Consider the following 16682-nt stretch of genomic DNA (forward strand, 5'->3'; position numbering starts at 1 on the left):
CCGAACAACCTGACCATGAGGAATTTGAAACAACACCAACAACGTCCTACCAAAGTCAACCCTTCCAACAACAATCATGGGGCTTCACCCAACAACTCCGTGACGCCGACCCCTCCACTAGGCTACCCGTCCAACAACAATCGTGGGGCTTCACCCAACAACACTACGACGCCGGCCCCTCCTCCTCCACTAGGCAACCCATCCAGCAACAATCATGGGCCTTCACCCAACAACACGGCGACGCCGGCCCCTCCAGCTACAATAGGCAACCCAGCCCCGACATGGGTCTAGATGACAATTACGACCCAAACGAGCAAATGACCACTCAATCGTCACAGTACGAATTTCCACAACACCAACAATATGGGTACACCACACCCCAGCAAACAATGCCATTTTTTCAAGGTCAATCAAGCGCTGGGTTTTACCGACCATGTGACGCAACTCCACCGCCAAGACAAATCTTTGAGGGCATGGGGACCCGACTATTTGACAGCAACATACAAGAATACATGTCCAATGAGCGCATGGAGGGGCTAATCCGAGGACCGCCTACCCAGACACAACAAGAACAACCAAGGAATAGGGGGGGTCGTGGAGAAGTCGGTCATCGAGATCCTTCCAACCGGATTCGAGTAGTTCCAGATTGCGGAACTGGCGGTGAGAGGGGTCATGGTCCGGCGCCGGGTCGGAGGGGTCATGGTCGGAGGGGTCGTGAATAGCATAATATCCATGTTTTATTATTTATCTTTTTTGTACCGTATTTGTAATGTTTGAACTGTATGACCGTATTTCTAATGTTGTTTCTGCATTTCTTGTATTTGTAATGTTTGGAATGAATGACATGTGGTGTTTCATTATTTATTTAATTGTTAAAACAATTTTGTTAATAAATAAAAAAAATTTAAAAAAAAAATAGTATATAAACAATTAAAAAAAAAACAAAAAAAAAAATATATATATATATATATATATATATATATATATATATATACACATAGGCGCCACCCTAGGTTGCTAAAAAGGGAAAAATATGCATTGATGCCACCCTGGGTGGCGCATAGGTTAAGGAGAATTGCTCAATGGCGCCACCAGAGGTGGCTCCTATGTGGAGACCACCTCTGAAACCTGGTCATATGCGTAATTTTGCCGAAAACATGGTTTTTGGTGTAAATAAATTATTAAACATGGTTATTTGGATTTTTTTTTCCTATTTACCATTTTTAATACTTTAATTTTTATTTCTTTTCTTATTATAAAAAAACACTTTTTAATACTTTTGACCGGATACTATTTACCATTTTTAATACTTTTTCGTTTTTTTTAATATCATAAAAATTTACATAATCACAAGCTTGTATATATTACCGTATAAAAATAATTTATATTATCACAAAATTGAAGAGGATAGTAGAATATACAGTTATGTCTTCATCATCTGCCCTGTTCATCTCTAACGATCTGATTGCTGAGGTATTATCTCTTCTTAAAGTGAAATCTGTTGTTCGATTCAGATGTGTTAGCAAGAATTGGGATACTCTCATTTCCGATCCCACTTTTGTGAAATTGCATCTCAAGAAATCAGCAAAACTAAATCCTCACTTCTTACTCATCACTGAACATAGAACATTTATCCCAGGTGAGTCCCCCTATGGCAGTGATGATGAATGTGAGTATGAATGCTGTGTCATTCCCTACTCTATAAGCAGCCTACTCGAGAATCCCTCGTTCGCACTTTCTGTCGACTCTTACGACATGGTGCAACACAAAGAATGCTCTAAAACGATTGGTTCCTGCAATGGGTTGGTCTGTTTAAGTGGTGAATCTATCATCCGTGCGGATAAAGAGTGCTGGTTCCGGTTATGGAACCCAGCCACTAGGACGACATCGCCAAAATTTGGATTCTTACGCTACTACCCTGCTAATGGCCGTTTCGATTTTACCTTTGGTTATGATAAATCTACAGGCAATTATAAGATATTTGCCTCACGTTACATTATGCGTGAAAGGAGAAGCGAGGTCAGAATTCTATGTTTGGGTGATGATGTTTGGAGAGATATTCAAACTTTCCCTGTTGAGCCCTTGTACTATTCTCACACTGGGGTGTCTTTCAAAAGCACTTTTAACTGGTTAGCCATTCATAATACAACTTCCTATAACCTTGATACTTATAAGGATATTACTATTGATCAATTTTTGATTGTTTCGTTTGATTTGAGCACAGAGACATACAATCAGTACTTATTACCTCCTGAATTTGATGAAGTTCCACCTAATGCTCCAAATATTGGTGTGTTGGGAGACTGTCTTTCTTTTTCTTATTGTTCTAAAGAAACCCATTTTATTATATGGCAGATGAAGAAATTTGGGGTTCAAGATTCTTGGTCTCAATTTCTTAAAATTGGTTATCACAACCTTCAAATTGAATATGACTATAGTCACGAATATTTAAAGTTTCATTTTGAATTGGTTCCGTTGTTTCTTTCTAAGGATGGTGATACACTTGTACTTAAAGAAAGTCCACGATACAAAGAATTTCTCTATAATTGGAGGAATGGTCAAGTAGTGCGAACAAAAATTACTGCAAGTAAAACAACTACTACTACTACCGGTGAAACTTCGAATTTGGTCTTATGCTCAGCCAATGGCTATTTTGAAAGCTTAGTTTCAGTTTTTGGAGTGTAAGTTCCACTTCCATGATTTACATGTTGGTATTAATGTTAAGTTGTATTTGTTGTTTTCACAATTATAGATTGCGTGAATGATCTTTTTATGACTTTTTAGATTGATTGTATTTATTTGAATGGATGTCTTGTAGCTATCAACAAATGATATTAACATATCTAAATATTTGAAGTCACACCTGTAGTCTGAACATTAGGAAAAATAGATACAAGAAAAAGAATAGATCTTATATTATTTTTAGTTAGTAGATGCACTTCTTGTTTATTATAAGTAGTAACAGAGATGATGAGCTTTGTCATATGGGCTTTGTTTATATAATTGAAGTAAATATAATGTAATAATACTACCATATATCAGTTGGGTATTTGTACTTTGGAAGTATTCAATCTCATTTCCATTATATCAAGGTTAAGGAATTTCAATATGAGGTTACTCCTGGTCAAAATCAATAGCAGCAGAAGACGCTATTTCACATCTATTCTTACTAGCTAAATGGTGTGCAAGAAAAAACATATTTGTTTAGTATCCTATTTTTGTGAAAGAATGATATACACTTGATTATTATCGTACGGATTTTTATTAATATTTGTTGTTCAATTTTATAATTTTTTTATATGGAATTATATTTTCCAACTTGATGAAAACACTGGGAGTTAATTTGATCCGTGGAATTGCAGAATTAGGAGGATCACCGAGACCTAATACAATGTGGAAATTAAGAGCTTAGAAGAAGAGCAGTGTCTAGGGAGGATGAATTCAAAGGAACATGGTTTGAATTAGTTTGGATTTTAGAATGAAATTTGTCCAGGTGTTTTGGAACATGATTTTTTCATGTACTTTTTTATAAACCTCATTGGACACTTTCATTTGTTATGTATTTGTTGGATTTTCGTCTTGCTTTTTATATTCAAAAACTTCAGTTAAGGGCTGAAGCTGTTAGGTGCATTCGGTTGTTTATGTTTGAATTAGTTGGGAGAGACTACATAATGTTGGCTTTTCTATTTCAGCAACAATTTGTCTTTCTTGTAACCAACTTTGAAGGCATTTATTATTAGAGTATTGTGATAATAGTAATCCATCAGTGCTATTAAGATAGATGAATCACCAACACCACATGACTCACCACCGTCAACAAAACCGTCAAAGTCAAGTTTGGCTACAGGAAGGAAAGAAAGAGTAGTGAAAATAAAGAGATTGGCATCGGCGTCGAGATCTGGTGGGTGGCATCAAAGATCGATGTATGTAATGCAATGACTCAAATTGATATGGAAGATATTTAAGCTAAGCCTCATAAAATTATAGTTGAAAGCTACTGAGTTATTGGTTGATTTTAATTCATTGTCATGGAAAATCTCAATAGTTTCTAGTCTAATTTGCAGGCATTCAAAGGTTGGTGGAGTGATTGCTGTCATGAGATTAAAAGTTTCAGATTTCATGAATTTAATGATGTTTCTTTAATTATATAGTTACCCAAAGTATGTGTATGTTTCTTAGAGCATGTTTAACGATTCCTTAATTTTGATGTAATTTTCTGTGACACTTGAAGATGCTGTGCCAATTTAAGGTATCAAAACATAGGAGACACCAGGTTAGCAGTTGAACTCGTTGTCAATATGATCTATAGTAGGAAACTTGATGCTTAGAGCATAAGCAAAGTATATGTATATAAAATAGTTGAATTATATTCTTGTGAATCTTGTAGTCACATAGATAGTTCGTTAATTTTATTGAGCCTACGACTTTAGGTTTGATTTTGATACCTCGGGTGTGTGTTCTGTTTTAAATATAGGTGAATAGGTTGGTTAATATTGTCGATTTCGATTGGCTGCCGATTATAAGAATATTGTTGTAGTGACTCCTTTAGCGTTGCACAACTAGTTTTTGTTTGCTTCCTGAGATTACTGACATAAATACGTCTTTCAATCATTGTGGCACATTGAAATTTGGTAATATATTAAGAACTTCTTGTGGAAGTGGGTGATGAGTTGTTGATTGGTTTAAAGTTCTTATCAGTTTGCTTAACAGATTTCCAACAATAGTCCAGTGAGACGGTAGACATTGTGGCACATGGATAATGCAAACACACCTTATTTGCTGCATAGGCAATTTCATATATATCAGATACACCTTATTTAGATCATTCCATTTCTAGTTAAAACTATCAAAAACATGTCTACTTCTCCATTTAATTTGGTAACGAAACCTAAACGGCCCTGTATAAGTAATTTAGCGGTGCAACAAGTGTTTTTACTACCTGTTGTCAAAACAATTTATCGTATTACTTTCCATAGGTTTAAAAGGCTGCATTCATATTTCGCTGAGATAATGTAGATATGTCTTGGCTGAGTCGAAATGACTTGGTGTCTTTAATTTCTTCAATTTTAGGTTGAAGACAGACATCTCTTTCCCTTTTGAAGTATTCATAATTCTAATATTCCTTCATTTTGAAACCTTATTTTACTACGATTATGTTCTGTTTTAAAATGACGATAGTAACCAAATGCTTTGAGGGTCTGACATCCAAGGGAATGTGGTTATTAGGCAGTCTTCTAGATTTCTGAATGTTTACTAATTTTCATTATAATTGTGTAGAACAATATAGGGATCAACATCAAATTATAGGTAGCAAAGTTATTAAAAAATTGTACCCAAATAAATTGGGTTCTGTTGGATTGAACCTTGTAAACATATTTAAGGTCGCCATTATTTGTCAGCCTTTATAATTTTACTAGGTTCTAAACGCAACACATTGTAACTCTAGACGAAACCATCAATGTTTTCATCGTTCAAGTCAAGCTCCAGAGTGCTTCTATAACGATGGTTCTGATGAACGTTAGTAATAGAGCTTCTAAGAAAGACTCCGCGAGAAGAGCTTCTGAAGACTTCATAAGCTCTGAGGTTCTGATTGTCTTAGTTCTAAAGATTCTGAAGATAATGTTCTTATGAACGAGTTCTGAAGATTCTGAAGACCAAGTTCTAAAGAATCTGATGACAAGGTTGAAGGATAGAAAAACACTTAGAAAGAGGGGGGGGGGTTGAATAAGTGTAGCTTTAAAACTTGTAAGATAAAAACTATTTGCACAAAGATTTTTATCCTGGTTCGTTGTTAACTAAACTACTCCAGTCCCCCCCTTGGAGTGATTTACCTCACCTGAGGATTTAATCCACTAATCACACGAGATTACAATGGTTTTCCACTTAGACAACTGCTAAGTCTTCTAGAGTATACTGATCACAACCTGATCACTCTAGGAACAAACTGCTTAGATACCCTCTAAGACTTTCTAGAGTATACTGATCAACAACCTGATCACTCTAGTAACAATCTTCTTAGACACCTTATAAGACTTGCTAGAGTATACTGATCAACAACCTGATCACTCTAGTTCTTACAACTTAATGTAAACAAATTCTTTTAAGAGTTACAATGCTTCTTAAAAAGCTATTATCACAACTGTGATTTTCTCTTAAGTTTAAGCTTAATCTCACTAAGATATTACAACAACAATGTAGTGAGTTTGATGATGAAGTTTGAGAGCTTTTGAATTTGACAGCGTTCCTGTATAATGCGCAAGTGTTCTTTCAGAATTCGTAACATAGCTTCTCATCAGAACTTCATATTTAAAGGCGCTTGAGAAGATGACCGTTGGGAGCATTTAATGCTTTGCGTAATCCGTACTGTATTGCATTTAATGTTTCACTCTTTTGTCAACTACCTCGAGCCTTGTTTTCGCTGTGTCTACTGACGTTACCGTTAATAGCTTCTAACGTTCCTTTTGTCAGTCAGCGTAGCCTGCCAGTCTAGTACTTGCTTCTGATCTGATGTTTGTGTAAACAACGTTTGAATATCATCAGAGTCAAACAGCTCTGTGCAGAGCATCTTCTTGTCTTCTGACCTTGAAGTGCTTCTGAGCGTGATACCATGAGAACTTCAGTGCTTCTACTTCTGATCTCAAGTTCTTCTGATGCTTCCATAGACCCGTGTTCTGATTCTTCTTGACCATCTTCTGATGTCTTGCCAGACCATGTTCTGATGTTGCATGCTGAACCTTCTGAGTCAGTGCTTCTTGCGCTGATTTTGTGCATACTCTTTATATAATTCCTGAAATGTAAATTGCATAGTATTAGAGTACCACATTGTCTCATACAAAATTCATATGCTTGTTATCATCAAAACTAAGAATATTGATCAGAACAAATCTTGTTCTAACAATCTCCCCCTTTTTGATGATGACAAAAACATACATAAATGATATGAATTTGCGATCAGAATAACAGACGGCTAAATACAATTACACAATTATAGCATAAGCATATAGACATTGTGTGTGACTATGTCTCCCCCTGAGATAAATAATCTCCCCCTGAAATAAATACTAGAAGAATTTTATAAATAAAAGACTTTCCTGAGTATTTCAGTTGAGACGTTCACATATGCTTAGATCTTCAGAACATTCACAACTTCTGATTCTTGCTTCCATAGGACAGCTTCAGAACTTGAATTTCTTCGATCTTCAGAATATTCATAGCTTCTGATTCTTGCTTCCATAGGACAACTTCAGAACTTAATTTCTTCGATCTTCAGAATATTCATAGCTTCTGATTCTTGCTTCCATTGGACAGCTTCAGAGCTTGAATTTCTTCTTGAATCATTGCATGCTAGATTGTATCAGAACATTGTTGAATGTACCAGAGCATCATCAGAGCATCTCTACATCCTGAAATGTTATAGAACAAACTAAACGACAAAAGTCAACATGAATGAATCAGAACATAAGATATGTATCATAACATATAATATGTATCAGAACAAATAACAGTAATGTTATAGAGCATATTTTATAACTAGAAACATGCATCAGAATATATAAAGAATAAGAATGAGTTATAGCATATTCTATCATCAGAATAATAGAACATTTTTCCTTCTTGCTTCTGATCCATGAGCTTGTAGCACTCAGCTTGCTTCAATATCCATGAGTTTGTTTCTATACATAATTGCTTTGCTTCTCATGTTGAGCTTTAAAGAGAATCTTCAATTCCTGCAAAACACTCAAAGACATAGAACTTTGCAAGTTCTGTTAGAAATGTGGAGCCTTTCTCCCAGCAACTGATAAAATAAATCAGATCATTTATCACATTTTTCTCCCCCTTTTTGTCATAACATCAAAAACATAAAAGATTTAGATGAAAAACAAGACAAACAATATGAGAGAAGAAAAGGATAATTTTCATTAAGCACAGAGAAAGTTTTCAGAAGTACAAGAGGGCAAGAAAGATGCATAGAAAACAGATGCAGCAAACAAAGAAAACAATCTAAGACTCAATGACTAAGATGACCCTAGCTTGGACATGATCTTGGCCAGCATGTCATGAATCCCATTGTTGCTCTCAGTCTGCCTCTCCATGAAAGCGCAAAACTCAGCATTGATCGTTCTTTGCTCATCCTGGTTCTTCTGAATGACTTCTAGAGTCCTTGCAAGACGAGAAGGTTCATCAGAAGAAGCTTCACAACTTCTGTCCAAAGGGATGGCATTCTGATCCGCAGCTTCCATAGTCAGATCATTTCCAAGATTTTCCTCAACAGGAATAGTTTCAGCAACATGATCTTCAGCATCTGCTTCTTCCATAGAAGCATCTCCATACTCTGCAGCAGGAACCTATGAATCTCCATTCTCAAGAGCCTGAAGAATGACAGCTAGATTCCGTGGAGCAGAAGGACCTTCAACTTCTGGTGGGTCAACAACTTCTGGAATGACCAAGCTTGGGTCTTCCTCATAAGGATTTTCCCTTAGAAAGTCAAAGAGTGACCTAAAGTCTCCAATCAAAACTGGATACTGAGGTTTCCAAACCACAATATCTCTGCAAGGGTTGTCCAACAACTCATCAACAAACGACTTCTCCTCAAGAGCTCTCCTGTTTCTGATGGGGTGACGGTAGACACCATTATCAACTTCCAGAAGATAACCAGCATAACCAGGGGCAGCAGCCACTAGTCTCTTCTGAACAGCCATAGCTCCCACTTGAAAATCCTGGCGAAAGCTTCTCCAGAGGTTTCTTGTAGAAACATCATCAAGGCTATTGAAGAAAGCATCCTTCAAGAGGTTCAGCCTACTTATCACTTCATTTCTGAACAACTCTAGGTAGATATGGGGTTCAGATTCAGGTGGGTTGAAGATGAATTTGTAGTCAGGGTAGAGAAGGCAGTATGGGTTGGATTTTCTGGTGGTTAGAGGATGGGATAGAGAAGGTGGGTGTGTTGTGGTTGAAGAAGATGGGATATCTGTGGGGATGATTGATGTGGATGGAGTATCAGAAAATATTTGGTGTGATGTGGATGGAATATTTATGATGGGGATTGATGAGGAGGGCATATCAGAAGGAGTTGGGGGATGGATATTTAGTGGTGTAGGGTTCAAGACAGAAGTTGAAAGAGATGGAGGAGGTGGATTTGGTGTGGTAAAGGTGTTTTGTGGTTCAGAAGGAGGTGGTTGATATACTTGCCTTGAAGTGTTAACCGATCTTGAAGAGCAGAGAGATTCTCTTATGCGCTGCTGTTGATATTCTGGAGTGTTAACCTTGAGAGGATCATAGGTTACCCTCTGCTTCTTGGCTTTCTTGGCCTCATCTTCTTGAGCCTTTCTTTTTAGCCTTGCTTCTTGCTTCTTCTGATCCTTCTTCTGAAGATCAGCAAGAGAAAGAAGCACTCTACTCCACTACCTATAATAAATAAGGGTACTTTAGTAAATAAAATTAATTTTTTCATTAAAATTAACACATCTAATCATTTTCTTAAGAACCGGGCAAAACTCAAATAAGACACTTATTATAAGACGGAGGGAGTATAAAATTCTATAGCGTACACTATTTACAATTTTTATTTTCATTTTAAAAATATCATAAAAAATTTGAAGATATTATTTATCATTTTTAAGACTTTTACTTTTTTTAAATTAAAATACTATAAAATTCTTGACGGACACTATTTACCATTTTTAAAACTTACTTTTTTTTAAAGACCATAAAATTCGTGACCAAATACTATCTATTATTTTTAGAGAAAACGAGTTGTGCATTGATGTGTAAATTATTTTTACACTGTCAATCAATGACAACTATATATTCCGTCAAGTAAGTATGTAAAATCTAACTTACTTATATAATTTGTCATTTTAAAATAATCTGATAGGATGTTTGTGTAATACTTCTTTAAACTGGTAGTACAGTACCATTAAACTCTTATTTTTAATACTTTTACTTCTTTTTTGTTTTTGTTAAATAGCATAAAATTCTTAAAAGACACTAATTATCAATTTTCAATACTTTAAACTTTTTTTTAAATAACATAAAATTTTTGACCGGACACTATTTACCATTTTTAATACTTTTTTATTTTTTTAAAATACCATAAAATTTACATAATTACAAGCTTTTATATACTACGGTATAACATTCTGATAAAAATAATTTATATTATTACAAAATTGAAGAGGCTAGTAGAATATACAATTATGTCTTCATCTGTGACAATTTGATTGCTGAGGTGTTATTTGTTCTTAATGTGAAATTTGTTCTTCGATTCAGATGTGTTAACAAGCATTTGGGATCGTCTAGTAGTGACTCCTTTAGGGTTGCACAACTAGTTTTTGTTTGCTTCCTTACGTCTTCAATCATTGTCGCACATTCAAATTTTGTAATATGTTGAGAACTTCTTGAGGAAGTGTGTGTGATGATGATATTGTCTAATTAGTTAGAGAGTATATTGTCGCTCAGGTGCAATATTTATGGTGTAGTATTTTTTGAACGAAATGAAAAATATGAAGTAAAGAGGTTTGACCAAATTACATATATAAAATGAAAATTAACCATTTAAAAAACAGTTTTACTAATAAGATATTAGTAGTATGAAAGTTAGGTTCTAAATTAAAATAATGATCCATAAAAAGGTTTAAGTGTATTAAATAATCTTACTGAAGTAAAAAGTATTTAAAAGTAAAAATTTTATCTCTCAAATTAAAATAATTATTAATTAAATTAAATAAACATTATGTTAATAATGACCCGTGAAATAAATAAATTATTTAAACTAAAAACAATGATATTTTTGACTTTTTTACAAGGCTAATAACAATTTACAGCTTTAGCAATGCAAAAGACATGATAGGTTATACATATAAGTGATATAAATATCCTTTTTTTTTCAAATATTAGCTAAATAGTAGTACATTGACTAATTTAGTTAGAACTACATCAAATTGCGACAATATGTACTCTTTACTAATCGACCGTTAAAAAGTTAATTATATAAGCTAGAATTTGTAAATTAATATTCTTTTAATTCCTACGGGTTTTATCTATAAGTGGATTAAAGTGTAGCTTATTGTCCAACCCAGACTTAAATGTTAGCATATATTCAACACCCATTGTCAAATTCTTAAAAAAAATAGGGTGTTTATTTAGTATTTGTTTTATGTTTTAAATAATTTAATACCTTTTATTCGCAAGAAATAATTTGAAAACAAAACCAGAAACTAAAAAATTAAAAAAATTCATTACAACTACATTCTTTTGGAAAACAATCTCAAATTGTGGTAATAAATTTGGTACCCTGTCACATACAAATAAACATTCAGCTCTATCACACACAAACCTGTTGAATTCACTACTCAGAAAAATGAAAGATATGACAAATGACTCAAGCAACCGGTTACGCTTCATGCAGAAAAAATCAGACTACTAAAGAACATCAAATTGAAGTTGAAATTAACACAAGCTAATATAGATGGTTAAGCACACAAGACCTTCAAGAAATATATGAATAAGCAATACTCCGAATAAGTTGAAACGACTTCAACATCCCCTGCAGATTCTCCAAAAGAGCTTTAATAATCTTCAAATTCAAATCCTCAAAGCCAGGCACGATCTTATAGAAGCACAGCTGAATTTGGAAACTAATCTATTTGATGGGAATGTTGTTATGCAGGTGAAAGACCTAACTAATAAAGTGATGGAATTATCACAAATGGAGGAGCATATTCTAAGGCAGAAGTCTAAGGTGGATTGGTTGCGCCTTGGAGATGGTAATAACACGTTCTTCCATTCCACTGTAAAGGAGAAGAATAAACAGAAATTCATGCACTCACTCACTTCACTTACAGGGGAGACTCTTAGTTCTAAAGAGGAAATCACTAAGGAAATTTTAGATTTTTATACGTCTCTAGTGGGTACAGCCTCTACCAACCAGACTGGGATTAACTTACCATGCATTATGAAAGGGCCTGTCTTATCAAGGGAGAATGCCCTCAGTCTGATTGCCCCAGTTACAGAGGTGGAAATATGGAATGCTCTTGATGGCATTGGCAGCACCAAAGCTCCAGGAATAGATGGATTTAATTCATATTTCTTCAAGAGCTCTTGGCAAATTGTGAAGCATGATGTCGTAGCAGCTATACAGGAATTCCTCATGACCAATTACATGCACAAGCCACTTAATTGCTCCCTGATTACCTTAATTCCCAAGTCTGCCCAAGCTCAAACAATTAAGGATTGGCGCCCTATCGCATGCTGCAGTACATTCTACAAAATATTGTCCAAAATTCTGACTGGAAGGCTAAGCAGAGTCATAGATACCATTGTGAATGAGAATCAATCCGCTGTCATTCCGGGAAGAATCATACACGACAATATTATGCTGGCCCAGGAACTTGTTAGGGGCTACGGTAGAAAGAATGTTTCTCCTTGGTGTATGATCCAAATGGATATACAGAAAGCTTACGATACTGTTGAATGGTCATCTTTGAAGCAAATCATGTACGCCCTTTGGATACCTCATAAGTTCGTATCATGGATTATGGCGTGTGTGTCCACGGTGTCCTACAAGTTTTCTATAAATGGTGAGCCTAGTGTAAGTATCGAAGCGAAAAGAGGCCTGAGGCAAGGGGACCCCATCTCCCCGTTGCTCTTTGTTTTAATCATGGAATACTTGCATAGGGTTCTACAGGGGCTGAAAGAGGAACCTGAGTTCAAATTCCACCCAAAGTGTGCAAAAATGTCAATCCTGAATGTGTGTTTTGCTGATGATATTTTGCTTTTTTCTAGGGCAGATGCAAAGTCTATCAGACATATCATGGGTAAAGTCAGAGAATTCTCTCAAACGACAGGTCTACACATGAGTGCTGCCAAGAGCAAAATTTACTTTGGAGGAGTGGACACTATGTGCAAGGACCAATTGCAGCAGGAAACCGGATTTCAACTTGGTGTTATGCCTTTTAAATACCTTGGAGTCCCACTTGATAACAAGAAACTAACCATTCTTAACTGTCAGCCTCTTATTGAGAAAATGATTTGCAGATTCAAGCATTGGAGCACCAGATTGCTATCCTACGCAGGCAGGCTACAACTCATTAAAAGTGTCATTACCTCCATTGCTAGCTATTGGTTGCAAATATTCCCGTTGCCGAAGAAGATATTAAAACATGTTGAGAGTTTATGTCGCAGTTTCTTATGGACTGGACAAGAAAGCATAAGTAACAGAGCTCCTATTTCGTGGGACCAGATATGCGAACCTATTGCTGCAGGGGGCCTAAATGTTACTGAACTAGGAATGTGGAACAGGGCATCGATAGGAAAAATGTTATGGAACCTCCATACAAAGAAGGACAGGATGTGGATTAGCTGGATACACCATTTCTATATGAAGAATCAAGATGTTGCAACATTCATTCCTAAAACGACGGCCTCATGGATTGTTAAAGCAATGTTCAAATATAGAGATGTGTTATGTAATACTGATGCTTGGAAGAATTTTGCAGGTACGGGCATATACAAAACACGTATGATGTATCTTGAGCTGCAAGGTATACGGCAACCGGTACCATGGAAAAATCTCATTCGTGGGAACTTGGCAAGCCTCCGTGCGGTTTTCATCCTATGGATGACGTGCCATAGCCGACTGCATACGAAAGATCGGCTCCAGAGGTTTGGGATAACTACTGATGGGAAATGTCTTTTCTGTGAAGAAATGGAATCCTGTGAACATCTGTTTTTTGGTTGTGATACTACCAAAAACCTATGGCAACATGTGTTAAACTGGATGCAGCTTAACCATACACCACAGGGTTAACACAGTGAACTATAATGGATCAGCGAGCATACAAATGGGACACGGAATTATGCAAAACTTATGAAGCTATGTCTTGCAGAAGTAGTTTATTATGTGTGGATTAAGAGAAATAGAAGGGTTTTTAATGCCCCTATAGTAGAACCGTTACTTGCCCAGGATGTATTGGAGAGGATCAAAGGCAGGGTGCATCAACCCAGCAAATTCAAAGTGTTTATTGATACATTTAGGTAGCCTTAGTTTGCAAATTACTCTTTAATGATACATAGCATACTTAGTTAAAACAAACAATCAAAGCAATACTTTATCTTCAAAATTCACCAAAAACAAAACAAATCACGACGCAAACTTTATTAACAGTACACATAAGCTAGAATCCATATCTAGGAGAGTTTGAAAGCCAAACACATATCTAAAACATACACTACAGCACAAAAACAAAAACTACAGTATTCTCTAAAATAACCAATCTAAACACTTCTAGCTTACAAATGAAAATTCCATCAGATACAAAAATTATGGAAGGGAAAAACAAAAGAGTATCACCTTTAGAGCGAGCAAAATCAGAAGCATCTCGACGAAATAAAACCATCTACCAACAAAATAGGTTTCAGTTGATTCAAAACTAAAACACCAACCCTAAAATCAACTATTGATTATTACCGTGTGCTCTGGATAAATTGATTCTTATTATTAACCTAAGATATTATATATAAAAAAATTGAAAGAGAAAAAGTGACTAATAGTGGCAAGAGCGTCGACCCTTTGCACATTGCTTTCTTTGACATGGATTTCAATGGCTTTGAGGCAGAGAGCTTTCACTTCAGATTATTTCAGAGGCTTCACTTCAAATTCAAATAGAATAAATGAATAAATAGGTTTCAATTTATTTTGATAGCTAGTTAAAGATGAAAACTGACCAATGTAGAGAAAATCCAAATGGATCAAGATACCTTGTATAAATAGACATGAGAAAGGCAAAAAAATGGAGATGATTTAGATGGTGAACAATGTTGAGTGACGAGAAGGATGGAGCAGAAAATTTTGGGGATTGAGAAGAGTGGAGAGAGAGAGAGAGATAGAGAGAGAGAGAGAGAGAGAGAGAGGAAAGTCTCAGAAATGGAAAAGAGGAAAGTTTGAGAAATGAAAAAGAGACCAATCACATTGAAACAATTGTCGCTTGAAATGAGAAAAGTAGTTCTTTTGGAACACTTATTTTGTTAATTAAGTTTTTGTCCATCGAGCAGTGCAAATGAAAATGAAGGGAATGACATTTTGGAATGTTTGATCAATTGATTAGTAAAGGCTTGATAGTAGATAGTAGAAGTTCTTATCAGTTTGCTTAACTGATTTCCAACAATAGTCCAGTGAGATGTAGACATTGTGGCACATGCATAATGCAAACACACCTTATTTGCTGCATATGCAATATTTCTTAGCTATGAAAGCATAAGATTTATTACTATTCACTAGGCCATTGTAGACAGAAAAAATAATCATGGCACAATGGTGACGCTCCTTATTGTCGCTATGTTACTGTCATTATCAAATAGTGCAAGCAATTTGTTAGACCTTTAGGCTTTGTTTCCGAGTTTGGAGAGAAAGAGAGGGGAGGGCTTTGAAAAGTAAAAAGGATCAGATGAAAAGAATATAAATATTTTGGCTGAGAGAGTTTGGAGGGTCTGTGTTTCTTTGTAATGCTCCTTATTGTCGCTATGTTATTGTCATTATCAAATAGTGCAAGCAATTTGTTAGACCTTTATAGGCTTTGTTTGCGAGTTTGGAGAGAAAGAGATGAGAGGGCTCTGAAAAGTAAAAAGGATTTGATGAAAAGAATATAAATATTTTGGCTGAGAGAGTTTGGAGGGTCTGTGTTTCTTCGTAACACCAAAACTTCCCTAATTTGGGAGAAATTAAAATTTGTATTGATGAAGGATTTTGGAGGACTTACATAAAATTTCCAAATATCTTTTACGTTGTTATAGTATTATGAAAATTAAAAATACATGAATAATAAGAATTATTTTGTAGTTTTATACAAAATCATTTTTTAAAAAAGAGCTTAATGGTAGGGCGCTGTCAGTGTAAAATATTTTAACATCAAAACCCTTTAAAAGAAATACTACTTTATATGTAATTTTAAAATTAAAAAATAAATCAAACCTCTATAAAAATTAACGATTATGATTTCAATGACAGTGTAAAAATGATTTACATTGTCGGTGTATATCCATTAAATTCTTTTAAAATATATCAAATATTTTTCTCTATTTTTCTAGAGATAGTTATTATATTATTATGAGCAGTTATGTTAATTAATCGTGACATTTATGAAAGATTTTTTTTAATAACCAAGTTTTTCAAAAAAATTATAAAACAAACTAATATTTCAAAAGAATTATCCTACTAACCATGTTTGGGGGTGGTTTAAACGTAGGCGCCAACCCACATGGAGCCTCTTTTTTTAAAAAAGATTTTCAATTACTTGTGAATTTACCTGCGATTTACCTGTGAATTTACCTGCAGATCAAGTATTAAATATTTTCACAAGTAAATTCGCAGGTAACTGGGAAAGTTTTACGTGGAAAACATCCCAAACATGACTAGTGGGGTAGTTTTTTTGAAATATATGTTTGTTTTGTATTTTTTTTAAAAGAACTTGGTTATTAAAAAAATCTTACATTTATGTTTTACTAGGTGTATGCATCTAACTCTATAAATAGTAGTTTGTTATTTGAGTTAAGGGTGAAATATAATAGTAGTATGTAACTCTCAATTTCCTGTCGCTGTATCTTGTCAGTTAATATCTTTATTCCTCCAAACAAGTTTAGAAAACCAAGGGAATGCTGAAACAACATGAGATGTTAGAACTTATAAT

General features: G+C 35.0%; 1 protein-coding gene across 1 annotated transcript; it reads left to right on the forward strand.

The window, feature by feature from the left end:
• The first annotated feature begins 1406 nt into the window (after positions 1 to 1406).
• LOC131627829 (F-box/kelch-repeat protein At3g23880-like) lies at positions 1407 to 4847 on the forward strand. Its single transcript, XM_058898693.1, has 2 exons — positions 1407 to 2681; positions 3363 to 4847. Exons 1-2 carry the CDS (start codon positions 1426 to 1428, stop codon positions 3385 to 3387), a joined length of 1281 nt encoding a protein of 426 aa, XP_058754676.1. The 5' UTR covers positions 1407 to 1425; the 3' UTR covers positions 3388 to 4847.
• Positions 4848 to 16682: the final 11835 nt, after the last annotated feature.

The sequence above is a fragment of the Vicia villosa genome, unplaced genomic scaffold (genome assembly GCF_029867415.1).
Source record: "Vicia villosa cultivar HV-30 ecotype Madison, WI unplaced genomic scaffold, Vvil1.0 ctg.000402F_1_1, whole genome shotgun sequence".
In the NCBI taxonomy this organism is placed as follows: Eukaryota; Viridiplantae; Streptophyta; class Magnoliopsida; order Fabales; family Fabaceae; genus Vicia; species Vicia villosa.

Excerpts from the sequence above, each read along its gene's own strand:
- LOC131627829 (XM_058898693.1), top strand. The coding sequence starts at position 1,426 with ATGTCTTCATCATCTGCCCTGTTCATCTCTAACGATCTGATTGCTGAG. Across the intron at positions 2,682-3,362 it reads TTAGTTTCAGTTTTTGGAGT|AATTAGGAGGATCACCGAGA; the intron begins GTAAGTTCCACT and ends GTGGAATTGCAG.